This window comes from Strix aluco, chromosome 14 (genome assembly GCF_031877795.1).
Source record: "Strix aluco isolate bStrAlu1 chromosome 14, bStrAlu1.hap1, whole genome shotgun sequence".
In the NCBI taxonomy this organism is placed as follows: domain Eukaryota; kingdom Metazoa; phylum Chordata; class Aves; order Strigiformes; family Strigidae; genus Strix; species Strix aluco.
In genome coordinates, this window is record NC_133944.1 from 1652101 (window position 1) to 1669255 (window position 17155).

General features: G+C 50.7%; 1 protein-coding gene across 2 annotated transcripts in view; it reads right to left on the reverse strand.

Moving 5' to 3' along the window:
* SPG7 (SPG7 matrix AAA peptidase subunit, paraplegin) overlaps positions 1-7806 on the reverse strand; it is a 33802-nt gene extending 25996 nt beyond the window's left edge. The window contains exons 1-3 of one of the 2 annotated variants that reach the window (XM_074839236.1): positions 7469-7800; positions 5886-5988; positions 4454-4543 (exon numbers count right to left, since the gene is read on the reverse strand). In XM_074839236.1, coding sequence (XP_074695337.1) covers positions 4454-4543; positions 5886-5988; positions 7469-7597 — 322 coding nt within the window. In that variant the 5' untranslated portion in view covers positions 7598-7800. Of the gene's footprint in view, positions 1-4453; positions 4544-5885; positions 5989-7468 lie in introns of both variants that reach the window. The other variant, XM_074839235.1, reaches the window with a different exon arrangement.
* Positions 7807-17155: the final 9349 nt, after the last annotated feature.

Sequence of the window (17155 nt, forward strand, 5' to 3'; positions counted from 1 at the left end):
TACACGTGAATCAGCACCAGGTCAAAAGCCTGGTTATGAAAGTGCAAGCACTCAGATGTAAACCTAACAAGTTGCCTGGAAGGAGGTAAATTTTGCATCCTGCTAGCCAGCAAAAATTCTGCTTGCACCACATTGCTGTGGCTATATTCAGCTCTCCCCCCATGCCCCAAAAGCCCTGCACTGAGGCGGTGTGTACACAGAGAAAGCGATGGAGGATCACCTCTTCCACTTCAATCATTGCTTCAGTAAGAGGAGGAATTGAAGCCTCAGCGAGCCTAAGCGAGCCCCTCACTTCCAGAAGTTATTGACTGTGTACAAAGACAGGCAGCAATTTCAGGCATATTTTGGAGAGCTCTGGTCAGCATTTTCTGTTTTAAGGCAGTCTAATCCTGGTGCAGGAGACTTCAGATGGTCATAGCCCACTAGACCCATTACAATCCCACCAAACATCATTCTGTTCTAAAATGAGAGACTATTTCATTTGACTAATGTGGATATAGGCCAAGTAAACCTTTGTTGCTAAAAATCCAACTGAAGAACAACTGTAGCCCACTTCTATGTAATGTGCTTCTACACTGCCTAGTCCTCAGGCTGTTGCTAACACATCCACTGGAAAATATTAGGTGTAAAACCATAGTGTCACTGGTAAGTCACAGAGCACAGTATTTTAAGAGATAATTGCTTCCTGGTGAGCTCCTGATCTGCTGGCATCCTGTATCACGCGACCAACAACGTTTCTGCTACCTGAGAAAATACCTGCATTTGCAGTGAATCTGAAATAGCACAGAAGAGGTGATGTGCAGCTCACCTGTGCATAGAAACACGCTGAAATCAATCTCACTGTCTTAACAAAGCTGTGCAGGTTTATTCCCATGCTAGACAGCTAAACTCATGTTTGAAAAGGTTTGATAATTTGTCTACATTAAGGTTCTGTATCAGAGAGGGATTCCCATGCTGCATGTGTTTTCCCCCGCGCCTTTACTGTACTAGTGACACACTGAAGTGATGCATGAGAAAAAGGGATGGTTTACTTCAAGTATTTGCGACCAAACCTTTTTTTTCCAGACTCCCAACATTTCTTGCACTGCATAGGCAAATTTAAAATCCTGTGGTCTGCAAAGGACTGCCACAGCTCAGTTCAATGTCAACCGCTAGCTACTAGTGTTTGAGTTAAGATGACAACAAATATCCCCTCCTCTTTCCACTCCTACGTGGATGTTCTCGATATATAATTTAGCACTTGTTCTTGATATACAATTTAACACCACCAGCAGCATGGCATACATAAATACTATTCTACACCCAGAAATAAATTAATTCTGTGCCACTGGACTGGTAGTGCATCTGCCTGCTGCAGCCCCGATTCAATTTATTTGCAAATTCATAACAAACGTTCTGACACTAGCATTTATCACTAGGCACCAATTAGACCCTACACACACTGCAACAAAACCAAGGGACAAACATATGACCCAGTCAGATGCTAAAAAAAGTATTCTGTCCTTCAGATACGCAGCATCATTTTTCACTTGTTTCCCAGCTCTGCTCCACATTTAACAGGAAAGGCTTGTTCCTAAATAGAAACAATGCAGCTTTTCAGATAAGGTCATAATTTCAAAAGACAGTGACAAGCTCAGACACTGCGTCCAGCCCATCCACTTTGTTCTTTGATGCCATCTCCTCACTCCTGCTATCTGCTAGATCCAGCTTTATTAGAACAAAGCAATTCATCACAAAGCTGCAGGATGACATCCACTATAGTCTTATTAAAGAAAATTAAAATCTAGTATGATAGAAGCCTTAGTCTGGGCAATACCCTGAAAAGCTGAGCAAGTCCTAAGTAAAAAGATTCTATAGAGAAAAACTATTCTAGAAAAGCGAGTACTAAGAGAAAGAAAGTCCATCTATTGCTGAGCAAGTTCCTTGGTGATGTCAGAATCAACTATTGCTAAAGCACCTCTCTGTATTAAATTTCAGACAAAGTGAGGATGTATATAATGTGTTCTAAAGCACGCATGAGGATACAACCACAAAAAGGTCACCACAGGGTAAAAGCTGGCCATTAGATATCTAGACACAAACAACTTCTCCAGTTTCTAGGAATTAGACTTGTCTAGGACCTTTAACCTACAGCTGAATAATTTCAGGAAAGAGTACCCTTTCTAGAAAGCTAGAAGACAACGTAAAGCGTTCCTCTACTCTGCATTTAATTAAGGACAAAATCAATCTATTTCTAAGCCTATGTAAAGTGTGACTATCTTTACAGTACAACATTCATATTGTACTACAAGCTACCCCACAATATTCTGTAAATGAGAACCAGTAACTGGATGTGACACTTGCAAGCAACAGCTGTGGGAATACTTCCAGCTTTTTAGTCTCAAAAAGCCTCCATGAAGCAATGATTTGCCATTAACCCCAAATCTGAACTCTCCGATTAAAATCTTGCAAGGGCTGCAGTGACAGTCTGAAGAGTTCTTGTTAATAATTACTGCAGAGACAAGTATTCCCCTGGAGACATGGGGTAGCGCGCCACCTCCCAAAGTCAAGCTATCCATTAATCACAGGAGAAAAGAGGCCACCGAACACGGCATGTTACTGTTTACTAATTTTAACAGCTACAATACTTCTTCAAGGCACTGTGCTCGCAGTCACCCTGTGTGGTCTTGCAAATACTAAGGGCCCCAAGCTCTAAGCTCCGACTTCTCTAACGAGGGCTCCGTGATTCCTGCACTCGCATCCCACTGCAGACTTCAGCCCAGTTAAAGGGATCAAACAGGCAAAGCCATGGATCCTGCCTTAAAGAGGCTGCAATGACATGAGTCAGGCTAAAAGTCAGCAGCAGCTGACTGCTTTTACTTCAAAAGTTAGTCAGTCCAAGCTGATTTGACCATTATGTTTAAGCACAGCAAAGGAAAAGCCCAGCTATTGCACTATTTGATGGTACCTAGGTAAAAGTTTATCACATAATTCATAAAATTGTATTACAATCTGTGTGACTTAAGCATGACACTAAGCACCTGCCAACTCCCAGGACAAAGGTCTGGAGCCCTCCATCTCCAGCTTTATCCCTCACTCAAAGGTCCAGGAAACAAGCAGCTCAGCAAACATCCACAAACTCACTCAGGACATCATCGGCCCCTGCAAGCATCAACTAGTCATCAAATGGAGAAAACATACAGGTCTGTTACACTTCTGCAGGCGGTGCTGACAAGGCAGAAGGACGAGACCTTCACCTGGGCCACTTCTGACACCTTTCTTAAACTGCCCCCTGTCCCCCCACCCCAGCCAGCAGATACAGGCCGTGCCATCAGCTGTGGGAACCCCCAGCTAAAAATCTACACCAGAGTCTGAAACATGCCTTAGCCAGAGCCTGGAAATCTCTGCACACGCTTCAGTTCTTGGGAGGCACGTACTCGCAAACAAGCAAAGAATTTTCTTTACAGCAGTGGAAGAGTCAAATTACACTTTTTAAATGGAATGCAGCTGTTGTCAATCTACAAATAGCAGGAAGTTGACAACAATACCAGGACTTGAAGGGACACCCACAAATCCACTTGTATTTGAAAAATGTTTGCTGAAAGCCTACTGGTAGAAGATAACAGTGCCTCCTACAAGGATCAGAACCCTGCCTGTCTGAAGTTACCCAAGGTTTTTGTCTAGTGCACTAGTTATTCCCCTGCACCCCCACTCCCCGTTAGCATCTTTAAATTCCTCACCCCCTTAAGCTTAAGGTACAGAGAGGGCGCTCCTCTACTTCTCAGCATTTTCTGGCACACCACATAGATCCCTAGGTTCCAGAACACGTTTAGTGAGATAAAACTCATTTCAGAAAGCTCTGTACAGCAGGATGCCTAGGGCTTAGGCAGTATAAGACATGCAAAGAACAGTATCTAGGAAGACTGATTTTAAAAAAAAAAAAGAAATATTCTGAGCAAGTGCCTTTAGTAACACAGCTAAGAACTGTGTAAAGAATCTATTTTTAACTTTGAGCTCTGTGGATCACTAGAAGTAGAGACACATCCACAGTGAAGGTAAATGAAATAAAAAAACCCCAGAATCAGCTTAAAGAACTGAATTTACTGAATATGAGTTCATTAAGTCAAAATGCTCTATAACAAAATCTCCAACCCAAAACTCAGTTAATACTATTGTTCCCCTTTGTAAAGCAACAAAACTAAAGGAAACGTCAATGACATTATTTGCATAGGATGCAAAGCAGCAGAAAGAGAATCAGTTTCCTGATCTGTCTTAAATCTTAGTATTCCATCATCTAAGCCTAAATATTGCTTCAAACTTGTTCTTAGCCATAGGCTTGCAGAGGTGCTAAGCTACAGGTACAGGTTTACAGTACCCAGAGACAGAATTTTAAGGTGGATCTTTCATGCTGTCTACCCTTACCCCTCACACACGCATGGCTTGTTTCATTCAGTATCTTTTCGCACACACATACCCTCCTCCTCCTGCGGAGATTTCTTTTTGAATCCTCCATTCTTCTGGTTACTCCCTTGAGAGCTCGAAGTAGTAAAATAGTAAGTGCTACCTGCAGGCAAGCAGAGTTAAGTAGTTACTACCAGAAGACCTCAGGAGACAGCGAGAGGGGGCCCAAGTATGGCAGGAATACACGTGAGCTCCAAACGCAGAGAAAGCGAAGCTCTGCATCCACCCAAGTGCACAGCTCCGTTCGTGTGCCAAGGAAATGGGGCAGCCTCGCCAGAGGGAGTAATGGGAGGGACAGACTCCTTCAGTTTCCTTATGTAATATATATTTTTTGACAATCCAATCAAAATATGGCTTTGTTCAGAGGTCTTTCTAATGTGGCAAAGAAAATAATTGAGAGAAGTGTCTTCAGTGTCAAAACATATACACATTTCCCAAGGCATAAAACCACAGTTAACACTGGTATGGTCAGTTAAGAACAGCCTCACATGAGGAACTGTGAACACTTATGAAAGGAAAGGTACATGCTGGAGTTAAATGCAGGTTTCTCAGTAAATTCTGTGAGGATACTCTAATAAAAGCCAAGAAAGTAAGGCTACAAGTAGTAAGACTCACAGTTGCTGCTGCAAAACAGTAAGCGAAGACTTTTTTGGCAGGGAAATGCAAAAAATGCAGAAGGAAAACTGACTCGAGGACAGCAGCTTCCACCTCCCGTGGTCATTTTCATGAAGGCTCCAGAAAGACGAGTAAGCCCAGAAACTGGACTGCTTGTCCCCTGCTAGCTCTACTAGAGGATTCACTGTCATTTGAAAGATTATGCATATACTTTTATTTCAACTTAAAAAAAAAAAAAGCCCACCCTCTCAAAGGTAAAGCAGCCCAAGCTCACCTGGCCCACACTGGTCAGAACAGCTGTGACCAGTTTTGTTCAAATCTCAAAGGCATCAGCAAAGTCATCTTTACAATTTGAAGAGGGTAGCAAGAAGAATAATTGCCTTTGTTTTACCCTTCTACGATTTTGCTCTAAGAATTCAGATAACATTTTTTAGCATACACTTGTAACTTGTTCCAATGCAAGGCTTTCAGCAAGGTCAAATGATGTGATTTCTGACAAAGGTGAATGACATTTTTGTCTTAGGCTTTGCTAATGAGACAGAGACAGATTCTCTACTTTAAAGTCTGCAGTTTTAAAATTAGCTTTTAGGTCTAATGACTGAAGTGCTTACTTAATCACAGTGAGCTCCATGTGGAAAGGTGCCATTGTTCATCCCTGTCACCAAACAAAAACCTTGAACCCCTGCAAAACACACACAGCTCCCAAAGCCAAGAATAAAACAGCTTTGAGTTTCAGGAACGCAGGCAGGGAAGGTAAGGAAAAGGCAATACTCTTACTAAATAAAACGTCTTCCCCTCCTTCATCTTTACAGTTGCTCTTTGGGACTCACCTAAGAGATTCCAAAGCCTGACTGGATCTCGAATTATCTGTTGTTTCACCAGGACTCCACTGAGACCTTGTCGTGTGGGGGAAAGCATTTGTGACAGAAGGCTCTGAGGAAGAAGATAAAGAAGAAAAAGACAACTATTGGAAAAGTATTGACTGCTTAGTCTTCCTGTATGCAACGAGACTAAGATTTCTAAATGTGAAAACACTGTGGGTAAGTTGCAGGACTAGCAGCTGGGAGACCTGAATGTTCCTTGTTGTGATGTGGACTTGCCATGTGACTTCAAAGATGTTGTTTATACCCCAGTTGAAAGAAAGGACATGCATAAATAGAAACATATACTCAAAACACTTGAAAATTTTATCTTTTTCCTCCCTGTATCTCTGTTCTTCATTCTAAAGATATGTTGCAAGTCAGTTCTTGAAATGTAAAGATACCCTCCCACAACGGGAAATCTTAAGGACAACTGCAGTGTAACCCTGCTGCACAGGGACAACACAGCTCTTTCCCCGTGGTAATTCAGCAGTAATCCTGCAGTTGAGTCTCACATTTAAAGGCAACTTCACAACACTTGGACTAACATTTACTAATGCTCTCACTGAACACAAGTCTTGCCCCTTCTCCGATGTGTGATCCCCATCTCACCACCCCTTTACTGCACAAATTTCTGTGCAGCAAACCACACAGACCCTGAGTAGGCTGGAATCCCTCACCCTTTTTTCTGGTTTGCTGGGCAGCAACACAACAGCTTGTGCTGGTCTGAGAGGGTAACCTCTTGGGATCGATACTTTCTAGAATAGAACAGCTTAGACTAGTTTAAATTGACCACAGAAAAACCTGGCATGATTCACAAAGCAGTCCCACAATTGTTCTTCCTCCACTGCCTACTTGTACTGCCAGTGTTTTTTCACTGCACTGAAGAAAAACACAAAAAAAGTCTTAAATCATGTTGGAGGCCTCGTTTAAACAAGAACCTTGCCTTCTGCACTAAGAGCTGTGCTGGTGAGCAGCAGCACAGCAAGATAGGGAAGATACATCTGTGGTGCACACCAATGTGGTGAGTCCTTATATCACAAGGAATGCAAAGAGCCAACACGAATAAAGTTAGAAAAAACCCTTTAATCAACGTTTTGTTGCTTATGACAGCCTAAGTAGTCTCTTCATAAGGTATTTCCTCCCATGTTACCACTATATAGTGCTGAATTAATGGACCTTTGGGATGGCCTAACCGGAGAAACCATCTAAGGAAAGCCCCGTCTCGAAGCAGGAGCCCATTTAACCCCAGAGCCGTGAGGGCTGACCCAGCTCCCCGCTCCCCTTCTCAGGTGCTCCCCAGTCCCACCAGGCCGGGCCGGGCTCGCCCCGGGGGGACGCTGCCTGCCGCGGGGAGCAGAGATGCCTGTCAGCGCCCGGGAACGCCGCTGAGGAGGCGAGAGGCTTTGTGAGGCGGCGGCACCGGAGTGCTCCGGCACGGCGGGGCCCAACCGCCGCCGGGGCCTCCCCGCTCGGTAGGACCGGCAGTTCCCACCCGTGCTCGGCGCTGCACTCCCCGCCGCGCCCTGCCACCGTCGCCACCACCCCGTTACCTGCAGGCCGCGTCCCGCGCCGAGGGCACCGCCGCCAGGCCGCGGGCGAGCCCGGGCCCAGGCCGGGGTGGGCGGCGAGACAGGCCGCCGCCAGCAGCTGCAGCGCCCCCGGAGCAGCAGCAGCGCCATGACCCGCCCGCCGTCCCCGCTCCGTCCGGGGAACCTCCGAGGGGCGGCAGCAGCTAGCGAGCACCGAGGGGCCGCTGCGGGGAGGGCCGCGCCACCGGGCCGCTGCGCTCGCCGCCGCGCCGGGAGCCGGAGGCCTCAGCGGGAACGGAAGTGCTCGGTGAAGAGCGAGCAGCCATCTTGGAAAGGGGCCGACACCGGCGGGACTGCCATGCCTCAAGATGGCGGGCTCAACCGTCAGCGGCGGGGCGGGGCTTAACGGGCGGCCGTTGGCCCCGCCCCCGGCTGCAGCCGCGCGGGGGCTGCTGGGCCGGCCCGCGCCGTTACCGCGGCAACGGGGAACCCCGGCGGCCGCCGGCCCCTCTCCTGAGGCCCGGCGCGGTCCCTCGGCCGAGCCCCAGCCCAGCCAGGGGCCCCGCGACCCGGCCTTGGCCAGGCCCAGGGCCCGCCCAGCCAAAAATCCCCTCAGCGCGGCCTCGGCCAGGCACGTCCCTCGGCTCGGCCTTGGCCAGGGCCCAGCCCGGATCCTGCGGCCTGGCCTTGGCCAGGCCCCCCCCAAGCCCAGCCCAGCCCAGCCCAGCCCAGCCCGCCCCCCCAGGCAGGCTGCCTTCTGCAGACGAGCCCCAGGCCAAGGTCTGCCTGGCCAAGTCCCCTGGAGCAGATACTTCCCACAACCAGGCCTTGTCCAGGCCCTGCAGTGCAGGCAGGGCCCCCAGCCCAGCCTTGGCCAGGCCCCCCCAGCAGATTTAGGCAGGAGGAGAAGAAACACCTGGGAGGAGCAAGCAGGTTCCTGCAGGCACAGGAGAGAGGCTGCGGCCACCCACCATCACTCTGGAGGCATGGCCGGCAGGAAGCTGGTGGTGCCAGAGTCTGGTGGTGTGAGTACACAACTAGCCCCGCTCTGGGATTTTTATCACTTTTAGTGTCATGTCCCACATAATTCTAACGGCTGGGAAAAGAAGGAAGAAACAACCTCTGCAATCTTAGATTCAACAGAGAGGAAAGAGAGCAGCTCCCTCCCTTTGCAGCTGTTGCTGAGGAAGACCCCTTCTGATAGCTCAAGGTATGAATTACCTCTGACAGAAAACAACATTTAGTATCTGCAGCTGAGCATGATGGATTAACAGCTACGCTCAGAAGTAAAATGAGTGAACAAATACAGAGACATTTATATGTTTGCTCTTTGTCAGGCAGGTTAGTTGGCTCCTGTGATCTATCTTCTGTGGAAAAACCATTACAATGTTTGACAACTCACAGTAGCCAAGCTACAATGCGACTGATAAGTCTTTTTTAAATTGTTCAGTTAGTGCACGTGCGCGGTTCTAATAGGAGTGGAAACCCCCCCTCAAGCATTACAGCTGAGCGTGTCAAGGTTATGAGTGGTGATAAGTTCCCTATGTACAGATATCACAAAGGTCATTGTATTTTAAGTCCCTGATCCTAAATCTTGTGTAATCTCTTCCTATTTTGCGCTAGTTGTGCACAGCAGAGCGGGTGGGCTCGATGTCCTCTGCTGAGTATTTCTTTGGGGCAGGAAGGCATTTCAGAGCAAACACCACCTTCCTCCTGCCACAGTTACACCCTTCTGGCTCTACTGAAATGAATATTCTGTTTGCCAGGCCTGCAGGTCTGATCTCTCCCACCCGTTTCCTTTGATGTGCCTTCAAGAAGTCATATTTCTTTCTCCTCTCTTGTCTTGCTGACCAGGATGGTTTCTGCAGCTTTTTCGCCCTCCCTCCTGGCCACGTCTCTGCCCTCAGGTGGCTCCAGGACAACTTGTAGGTGTCGTCGCTGTCATTAGTTCTCACAACTCACGTGTCCTAAAGTATCTCAGGCATTCCTGAGTGGGAGGTTGCAGGGCTACATAAAATAATAATAAATAATTATCTCCCTTCCCAGCAGGTCTGAATTAGCATCCTCTTTCTAGAAGAGTCTCTTAGGATTTTAATTGTCATCTGCCCCCTGGGATGTGTCTAAGTAAACCTTCTACCAGCAAGGTCTATTAGCATGTTAATGTGCTCCTCGCTCCTGGAAGTCTCTTTGTATCACTGGCTTAATCGTCAAACGGCTTAATTTACAGACACAAAATTAAACTGGTTGCAATTAATCCATATTGGCTGGTCATAGCTTGCAGTGTCACGGTGGGGATGTGACAGCCGGCTGTGGAGACACCGGCAGCTCCTCTGCCCCGCAGATCCCACCCGGCACAGGCCGAGCTGCCCAGGCAGACGCTGTGTGGCCTGTGTTGCTGCCTGCCTCCGCTCCACGCTGGCCACGGGGGCTCTTCCCCTGGCACATTTGCTCTCTGTAAAGAGAAGGACATCTGGCCCTTGTCCTGGCCAGGACTGGAGGCTGCAAAACCCTGTGCTGGCCCCTTCGAGGCTGCAAGGAGCCCGGATGTGACGCAGGCACATAAAGCTGGAGGTGAGATGGGCGCTACGGTGGGCCTAAGTGACTAAGCCCGGGGAAGGACAGCAGAGAAAGCTCCAGCTCAGCACAAACACGGGCAGAGCACAAGCCCTCTGCTCCGCGCCAGCCCATGCACAGCTGGGTGGCTGTCACACAGACAAGTGTCACCTCTTCCCCCACCCTGCAGAGACCCACAGCGGGGGGTTATTTACACTCCATCTGTGTTCGGAGGCTCATTGAGAAATGCTGAGTGATGGGGGTAGCTCCCTCCAGCATAGGCACAGAGGGGTGCGAGGTTTCCCGTGGGGATACAGCAACCACGGCAAAGTGTGCCAGGACCCAGGGGGCTGTGGAGCCCCCCCAGTGTCCCCCAGCCCCTCAGGGTACCATCGCCACGCACATCCCTACCTCCACTTCACTCAAGGCACATCACACCTTGTTTCCATCCATTTTCTGATTGGACCTGTTGCCCATTAGACCTGATCTATTGAAGAGTTGCGTCGTTTAACTAGAATTACAGCCCGATCAGAAGTGAAGCAGTGCAGTTTGCTTAGATGGGACTTGACTGACTTCTGCCAGGCTGACCTGAGGGAGAACTAACTGGGTTTCATGACGCCTGCCTTACAGCTTTGCTCCAGCTTCAGTGGAGACAGACTTGCACCCGTTTAATGACCGGAGGGCAACGAAAGCCAAATGGGTCCAACTCCAGCACAGACGACTGCCCAGCTGAGTCTGGGTGGGCTCACTGACCGAAACAAGCAGCATTTCGGGTCCGTAGGTCAGCTGGGCTCTCTCTGCGATGCTCCCAGCCCACAGATGCAAGCCTCCACACGACAAAACCATACCAAACTATGAGGACAGCTCATTTACAGATGCACCACGTAGCTGGGGTTGACGTGATTCCTATTCCTCCTTTCACACCGTGCCTCAAAGACAACCAGATGATGAAGCACCAGGAGGGAGGGCTGGGGGTCATTGCCTCGCTGGTGCCAACACAAAGCGATGCCAGAAAGGAGAGCCAAGAGGTTTTGCCCTACGTGCAGCCGGTGGCCGCCGTGGCTGCGCTGCGACTTCTGCGTGGGCAGCTCGGACTGTGCTGCGAACGCGGAAGCGAGTGCTGTCCTCTCTGTGTGCGCGGGAGATGACCTTGGGAAAGGTGGCTTCAGTCACTGCCCTTGGACTGGCAATATGCTCCTTTGGGAGTAAGCCAATATTCTGAGAAGACAGATATAACCTGATCCAGGCTTGGCCTCGCTGGGATGTGGTCCAGCCATGACATCACTCAGTAATGCCACGTGTATTTACTACGGGGGGAAGGTGCTGGATTGGAGTCTGAAATCCCTGGTTTATCTCCTGAGCAGGTTAGGAACAGGAAGCAGCATTAGCAGCCCCATCTTGTGCTTTTCAGGCCGAGAGAAATCAGTTTCCACAGCCAACACAGCCCTCAGCTCTGCCACTGCTGAGAACTCCCATCTCCCGCTGCCACGCTCCCCGTAAGACAGCCTTCCCACCCTTGCTCCTGCCCCCCAAGTCCTGGGAAGCTCCTTGCAGGAAGCCATCAGCCCCCCCAGCTCAGCACCCACCCCTTTCGACACAGCACTGTGCCAACCGAGTGAATGGATACCTGGAGTCAGGTGGCCACCACGCCATCCACAGGCTTCCCATCAATAATGAATCAAAGGATTAAATGTAGAGCTGAAGCTGCTAGAAGGTAAATTCAGACTTGTATTTAAAAGGTGAAACGTTGCTGTAACCCACCCAGCAGCATAAGCCAGGACTCCTCTGTGGCAGGACAAAAACACACAGCTCAGTGCTGGCTAGGAGGCCCCAGAGCGTTCCAGCACCCTTCAGCAGTGTGCATCTCTGTCACGTACCAGATGGTTTTTTTTAGATGACTTCTTTGCAGATGACAAGTCAAGGTCAAGGGATAGATGCTCCCCTTCAGCAGAGCACGGCCAAGTATCCAGGAAAGCCTTAGGCTCAGGAACAAAGGACAAGTTTAAACGACCACACATCTGTCTCTCGAGCACAGTGAAACTCCTCACCAGGGAAGAGATCTGCTCAGCAGATAGCCTTTTTATATGAGCCAGTCCAAAACCATCACACCTATTCCTCCAGGAACAGCTTGGGATCACTGCAAGTCCCAGTGCTTCCTGCTGCTGTTGCCAGCCCCACTTCCCAACCGGAATGCTCCTCCCCGGGGGCCAGGAGGGCACCCCAGCCCCACGGCGAGGCAGCCGACAGGCTTAAGGCATAACTGGGACGCAGTGTTGGGGTACAAACTCTTCTCTGAGTCACCTCTAAAACCAGAGAGTTTAAGATAGGTAGGTGACAGATGGCTATAGGCAGGGGATCACAGGGAATCAGCCATACAGCAGCAGCGACTGAACCGCCTGCCAGTCATGGCTTACGAATCGCTGGAAAAGCAAAGTAAATGCAGGCAAGAAGGAGCAACGCTCTGACAGAGTGACACGGGTACCTCTCAGCTTAGCTCGCAGGGGTAGAGCGGGAGGAGGGAAATTGCTTGTTTGTGACTCAAAGGCCACAACTGAGCAGATTGCTCCCCGGGAGCACGCTCCCCAGAGAGCTGCTGAAGCCGCACAGCTCGGGAGAAACCCAGGAATCCATCTGTGTGCGGGAGGTGGCTGAAGTCATCTCCAAACCCCGCAGACTGGAGGAGGTCAGTAAGCTCCAAGCGAGCAACTGTCACTCCACACCCCTGAAATCCATAAGCAGACTAGAAACCTAAAGCCTGTCATTAGGAATCATAAAAGCAGTAATTAGAACAAGACTGTCACGAGTTCACGCCTAGAACATCAATACGAGGCGTTTACCCAGCAGCGGGGGACCACTGCCCTCGGAAAGCAGCATCCTCCAGGGATGGAGCAGGCCTAAAGCTCCACGGACTTGCTATTTGTGTAGGAACCATGTAAATAGACTCACTATCCATGGGCGCAGCTCAGAGCTTTGAGGGGTCCAACAATATTGCTGCCTGTGGAGGCCAAGGGCATGGTGTAGCACGGGAGCTGAATCAGCTCCTGGTTCGCTGGCTCTGCCTGTCCTCAGCCCCAGTGTGTGGTCCTGGTGCTTCGCTGGGCTGACGCTGCACCTCAGCTGATTGCACAGTGGGCTGCATCGAGTTAAACCTTCAGAAAAAGGCTGATTTTGGTATGAGTGAGCTGTTGCATTTGTTTAGCCTTATTATTTAATCACATCTCAGAGCTGTGAGCAACCACCTCGGGTGAAAGCCTAGTCTCTTATTTCTTAATGGCATCACAGGCAGAAGGGCTTGTTTTAAGTTGGAGCTGTCCTTTAACAAAAAACAAACAAGGATGGCTTGAAAGTAGCTTTATTTAAGGAAAATGAGATTATGTGCAGAGTTAGGGAGGTTTCTGCTGCAGTACCAAGAGCATCAGCTGTACTCCTTGCTGGCTTTCCAAATGGCTGCCTTTCTAAATGGCTGCTTTGTTTGCCAAAACCATCTCTCTTCAAAATGTTAATAGATGACATTAATTAAAACATGAGCCAAGCTTAAAGTAAAGGTTCTTCTAATCAAAGTTCTTCTCAAGTTTTATTCTCTTGGCCTCTGATGTTGGCACTCGACTGGTCACACAGGGTTTATTTACCCTGATGTGTGACTGTAGTAAGTCATAAATCACACATTACCTAATCTATTAAAAATAGATCCCCATCTTTCCACCCTGATAGGAGCTGAATCAGCAGAGAACCGCACCCACATTAACACAGACCAGGTATTTTTGCCCTTACGGCTGACATCACGGTTCCTTCCATCACGAGACGGTTGCTGTAGAGCTCCAAGGGAGCTCAGCTGAAGTAGAGATGAGAATGCTCACCCGTAGCTTGCAAAAGCAGGGGAGCGGCTGATGCAGATCCCACCTCCAGAGTTAGGCAAGGAAGGAGTAACGGAGCAAGGACCAAAGGGTCACAGAGCTCCTTCCCCAAAGTTAGTGTCCTTTTAGCTCGCTGTGACAGACAGAAATAGGCCTGAAAGCACATTCCCCAAGCGGCCTAATTTCTCTGCCCTCACGCAATGTTCTCTTTCCTCCTCAGCACCAGAGTATTTGTTTTATTTTAGGATCTGAGAGCTCACAACCTTTAGTGAAGGATAAAGGTGCTCAACAATCAACTATAGCTTGGTGTTTTTTTCCTCTTAAGTATTGCAATTAAGTTGCAAGGAGCAAAAGCCATCCCAGGGTAACAAAACCAAGCAGGTTAAACATCCTCAACACAGAAGTCTCACCTAGAAAAACAGCAGAACAGCCCCCAGCTGAAATCATTCCCTGCCCCCCGCCCCGCTGTTAGCTTGCTTTCACCAAGTACTTTTAATGTCCCTCCCTGAAACAGCCTGTTAGTCCACGCTGTTGTGTTCAAGTAGAAAAAGGTCAGGATGACACAGAAAGGATTTAACTTCCTCCCCAGCACTGTATCTTTGACCTGGATGACATTCAAGTCCGTCAAGGAAGCAGTTACAGCCAACTATATTTAGGAAATTACAAAACATATTTCCCCCCTCATCTACTCACTCAGAGGCACCAGAGAGGCAAACACTTATTTGTGGTGTTTTCAGTGGAGTATGACAAGGAGCTTAATGGAAGGGAGGACAAAAAAACCCCAACAACCTTTCTTTTGACTGGTTTAGTAGGTCTTATGGAGGAGGAAGATGGAGGAGATAAAAAGACTAAGCCTAAGTAGAACACAGGACCAGCTTAACAGGCTCAGAATAAATCTCTCTCATGCTGTTATTTAACAGTGAAGTCGGACACGTGCTCCTGAGCCACTCCTTCATCACTACTGAGCCCAGCAAAGAGATTTTTCTTCCTGGGGGACTACTGGCATCCTCAGCACTTGGGAACAATCCTTAAGGCTGCCAAATGTGCGACTCAAAGTGGAACTGCGAATGCCAAAAAAGCAATTACGGTATGGGTCACACTCCTGGAAGAGGGGGGTTAAAAAACCAGAACAATTACTGATGAGGTCACTGGTAGAGCTGCTGCCTCGAGGGTTCCCCATCCTCAGCAACCAAAACAAAACACAGTGACGCAGCCGTGCAGGCAGCTGCCACCCACACCAGGACACCTCGGCCACCCGGTCTGGGCGGGGAGCTGCACACCGGTCCCCATTTTGTACTTGCTGTGAAGATCTGCTCCGTAAACATGGTTGTTCCCTGGGGGATACTGCAGCGTTCGGTTTACCCTGATGACACGAGGGGCTCTGGCACTAGATGTGTGGTAGGAAATAGAGGTACACAACAAGCATTCCTGTTCTGCAGAAGGGTTGGGCTGAGCTCAGGCATGAGCAGCTGTGAGTAACAAGATCTACCCGTACTTTTGAAGTTACCTTAGTGCTGGAGAGCACAAATGTGACAGGTGGGAACACAGCGACTGTCAGGAGGAGATCCCACAGCCTCGCTGAGGCTCGAGGCACTGCTGCAGCCGGACAGGAGGACAGACACCAGCAGTGTCACCTCAAGTACAGGAACGGAGCCTCATGTGGCTGCTCATGGCAGCCAAGCACGCCCGCACGCGCTTCTGCGGCTTGCACAAGCCAGTGGGACAAAGGCAGGAGGCTCACCTAGCAAGAAAAAACATCCTCATTTGGAGAGCCAAGGGGTTGGTTGTCTAGAAGAGACCCTGTAAATAAAAACAGCACAAAAGCCTCTTGGTATTGTGATATCAGCACTTGAAAGGATCAGAGGAAAAAAAAAAAAATCATAATGACACAGGCTGGTGAGGAGCAAGCGACCCGTCCCAGGGCTGGGAGGGAGCGCAGCCTGTTCTGATGTGCCCTCGCCATACAGCGGAGCTCGCCCGGGCCTGGCGGAGAAGCCACGCTGGGCAGCCTTCCCCTGGGGATGGCGTGAGGGCTGTGCAGCCCCGCGCCCTCCGCTCCAATCGGGGCACTCGTGGGCCAGCCCAGAACCTCACCTGCGCGATCCCTTCTCTGTCCTACTGACACACAAACAGTGGTTTAAGTAAAGAACTTCCAAGATGAGTTTCTCATTAACGCTGCCTCTTGTGAAAGCAAAAGAAAACGTTTGGCATTAAGAACTTTTAATGAGGATGCCATGAAGGAATTCGGCCCCAAACCACGAAGGGATTTGCCGTTCAGACGCTGTGGCCATGCAGCAGGCGACGGTGGGATTACAACGCCAAGTTAATGCCCGACGTCTCCCGACGAGCAGCACAGTAACGTGTCACCTACCGTCCCCCTGCGCCCACCCTGGCCCTCGGAACCCACCGCCCCGGGAGCAAACGTGCACCCAGCACCCACCGACGGCGTTTCACAGGTCAGCATGTTACCCCGCCGTTGATTTTCGGTGCACAAATACCGACAGTCAAGGTACCAGTCACCCACCCCTTGATCGCGTTAAAACGGGGAGTCCCCATTCGCGGTGTTTCACACAAACGAGGGGCAGCACCCGGGGGAGCAGCGGGGGCCACTCCTCAGGGGATGGGTTTGAATAACTGGTGGGGAAACGCACCGGAGGGGGGGGCGGCCGGGAGCTCCGGGGGGGGGCGGCACCGGCGAGGCGACCTGCCACGGGCTCTACCGGGGCCGGGAGTGTGTGTGTGTGTGGGGGGGAGACAGGACACGGGCCTGACCCCGCACCACCCACCGCCGCCGCCGCCGCCGCCGCCGCCGCCCGGGGCGGGCGGTGCAGGCCCGGGCCACCGCAGCGGGTGGCACAACTGCGGGGAGCTGCGTCCCGCTCCTGGCGGCGGAGCGGCGCCTCATCACATCCCGCCCGGGACCGGGGGGAGCGGGGCCAACCCTCCACCGCGAGGCCCGCCCCGGTGCTCGGCGCTGTACGCGCAGGCCCCGCCCCGGAAACGCCGCCACGCTCGTGACCTCTAGGGAACCCACCAATGAGCCGCCGCGCCGCCGGGACACGTCAGCCAATGGCGGCCGCCCCTCTCGGCCCCGCCTCCTCGCTCCCGTCATCCCCCGCGCGCGACGGGGGGGGGGCGCGCCGCGTTTCACTCCCCCCCCCGCCCCTCCCCTCCTGCGGTCAACGTGTTGACGTCGCGTCGCGCTGGGCCGTCGTTCCACCAATAGGGCGCGCCGACGCGGCGGGCCAATGAGCGGCAGCGTCTCAGCGGTGGCCGATCGGGCGGGCGGGCGGCAGCGCTG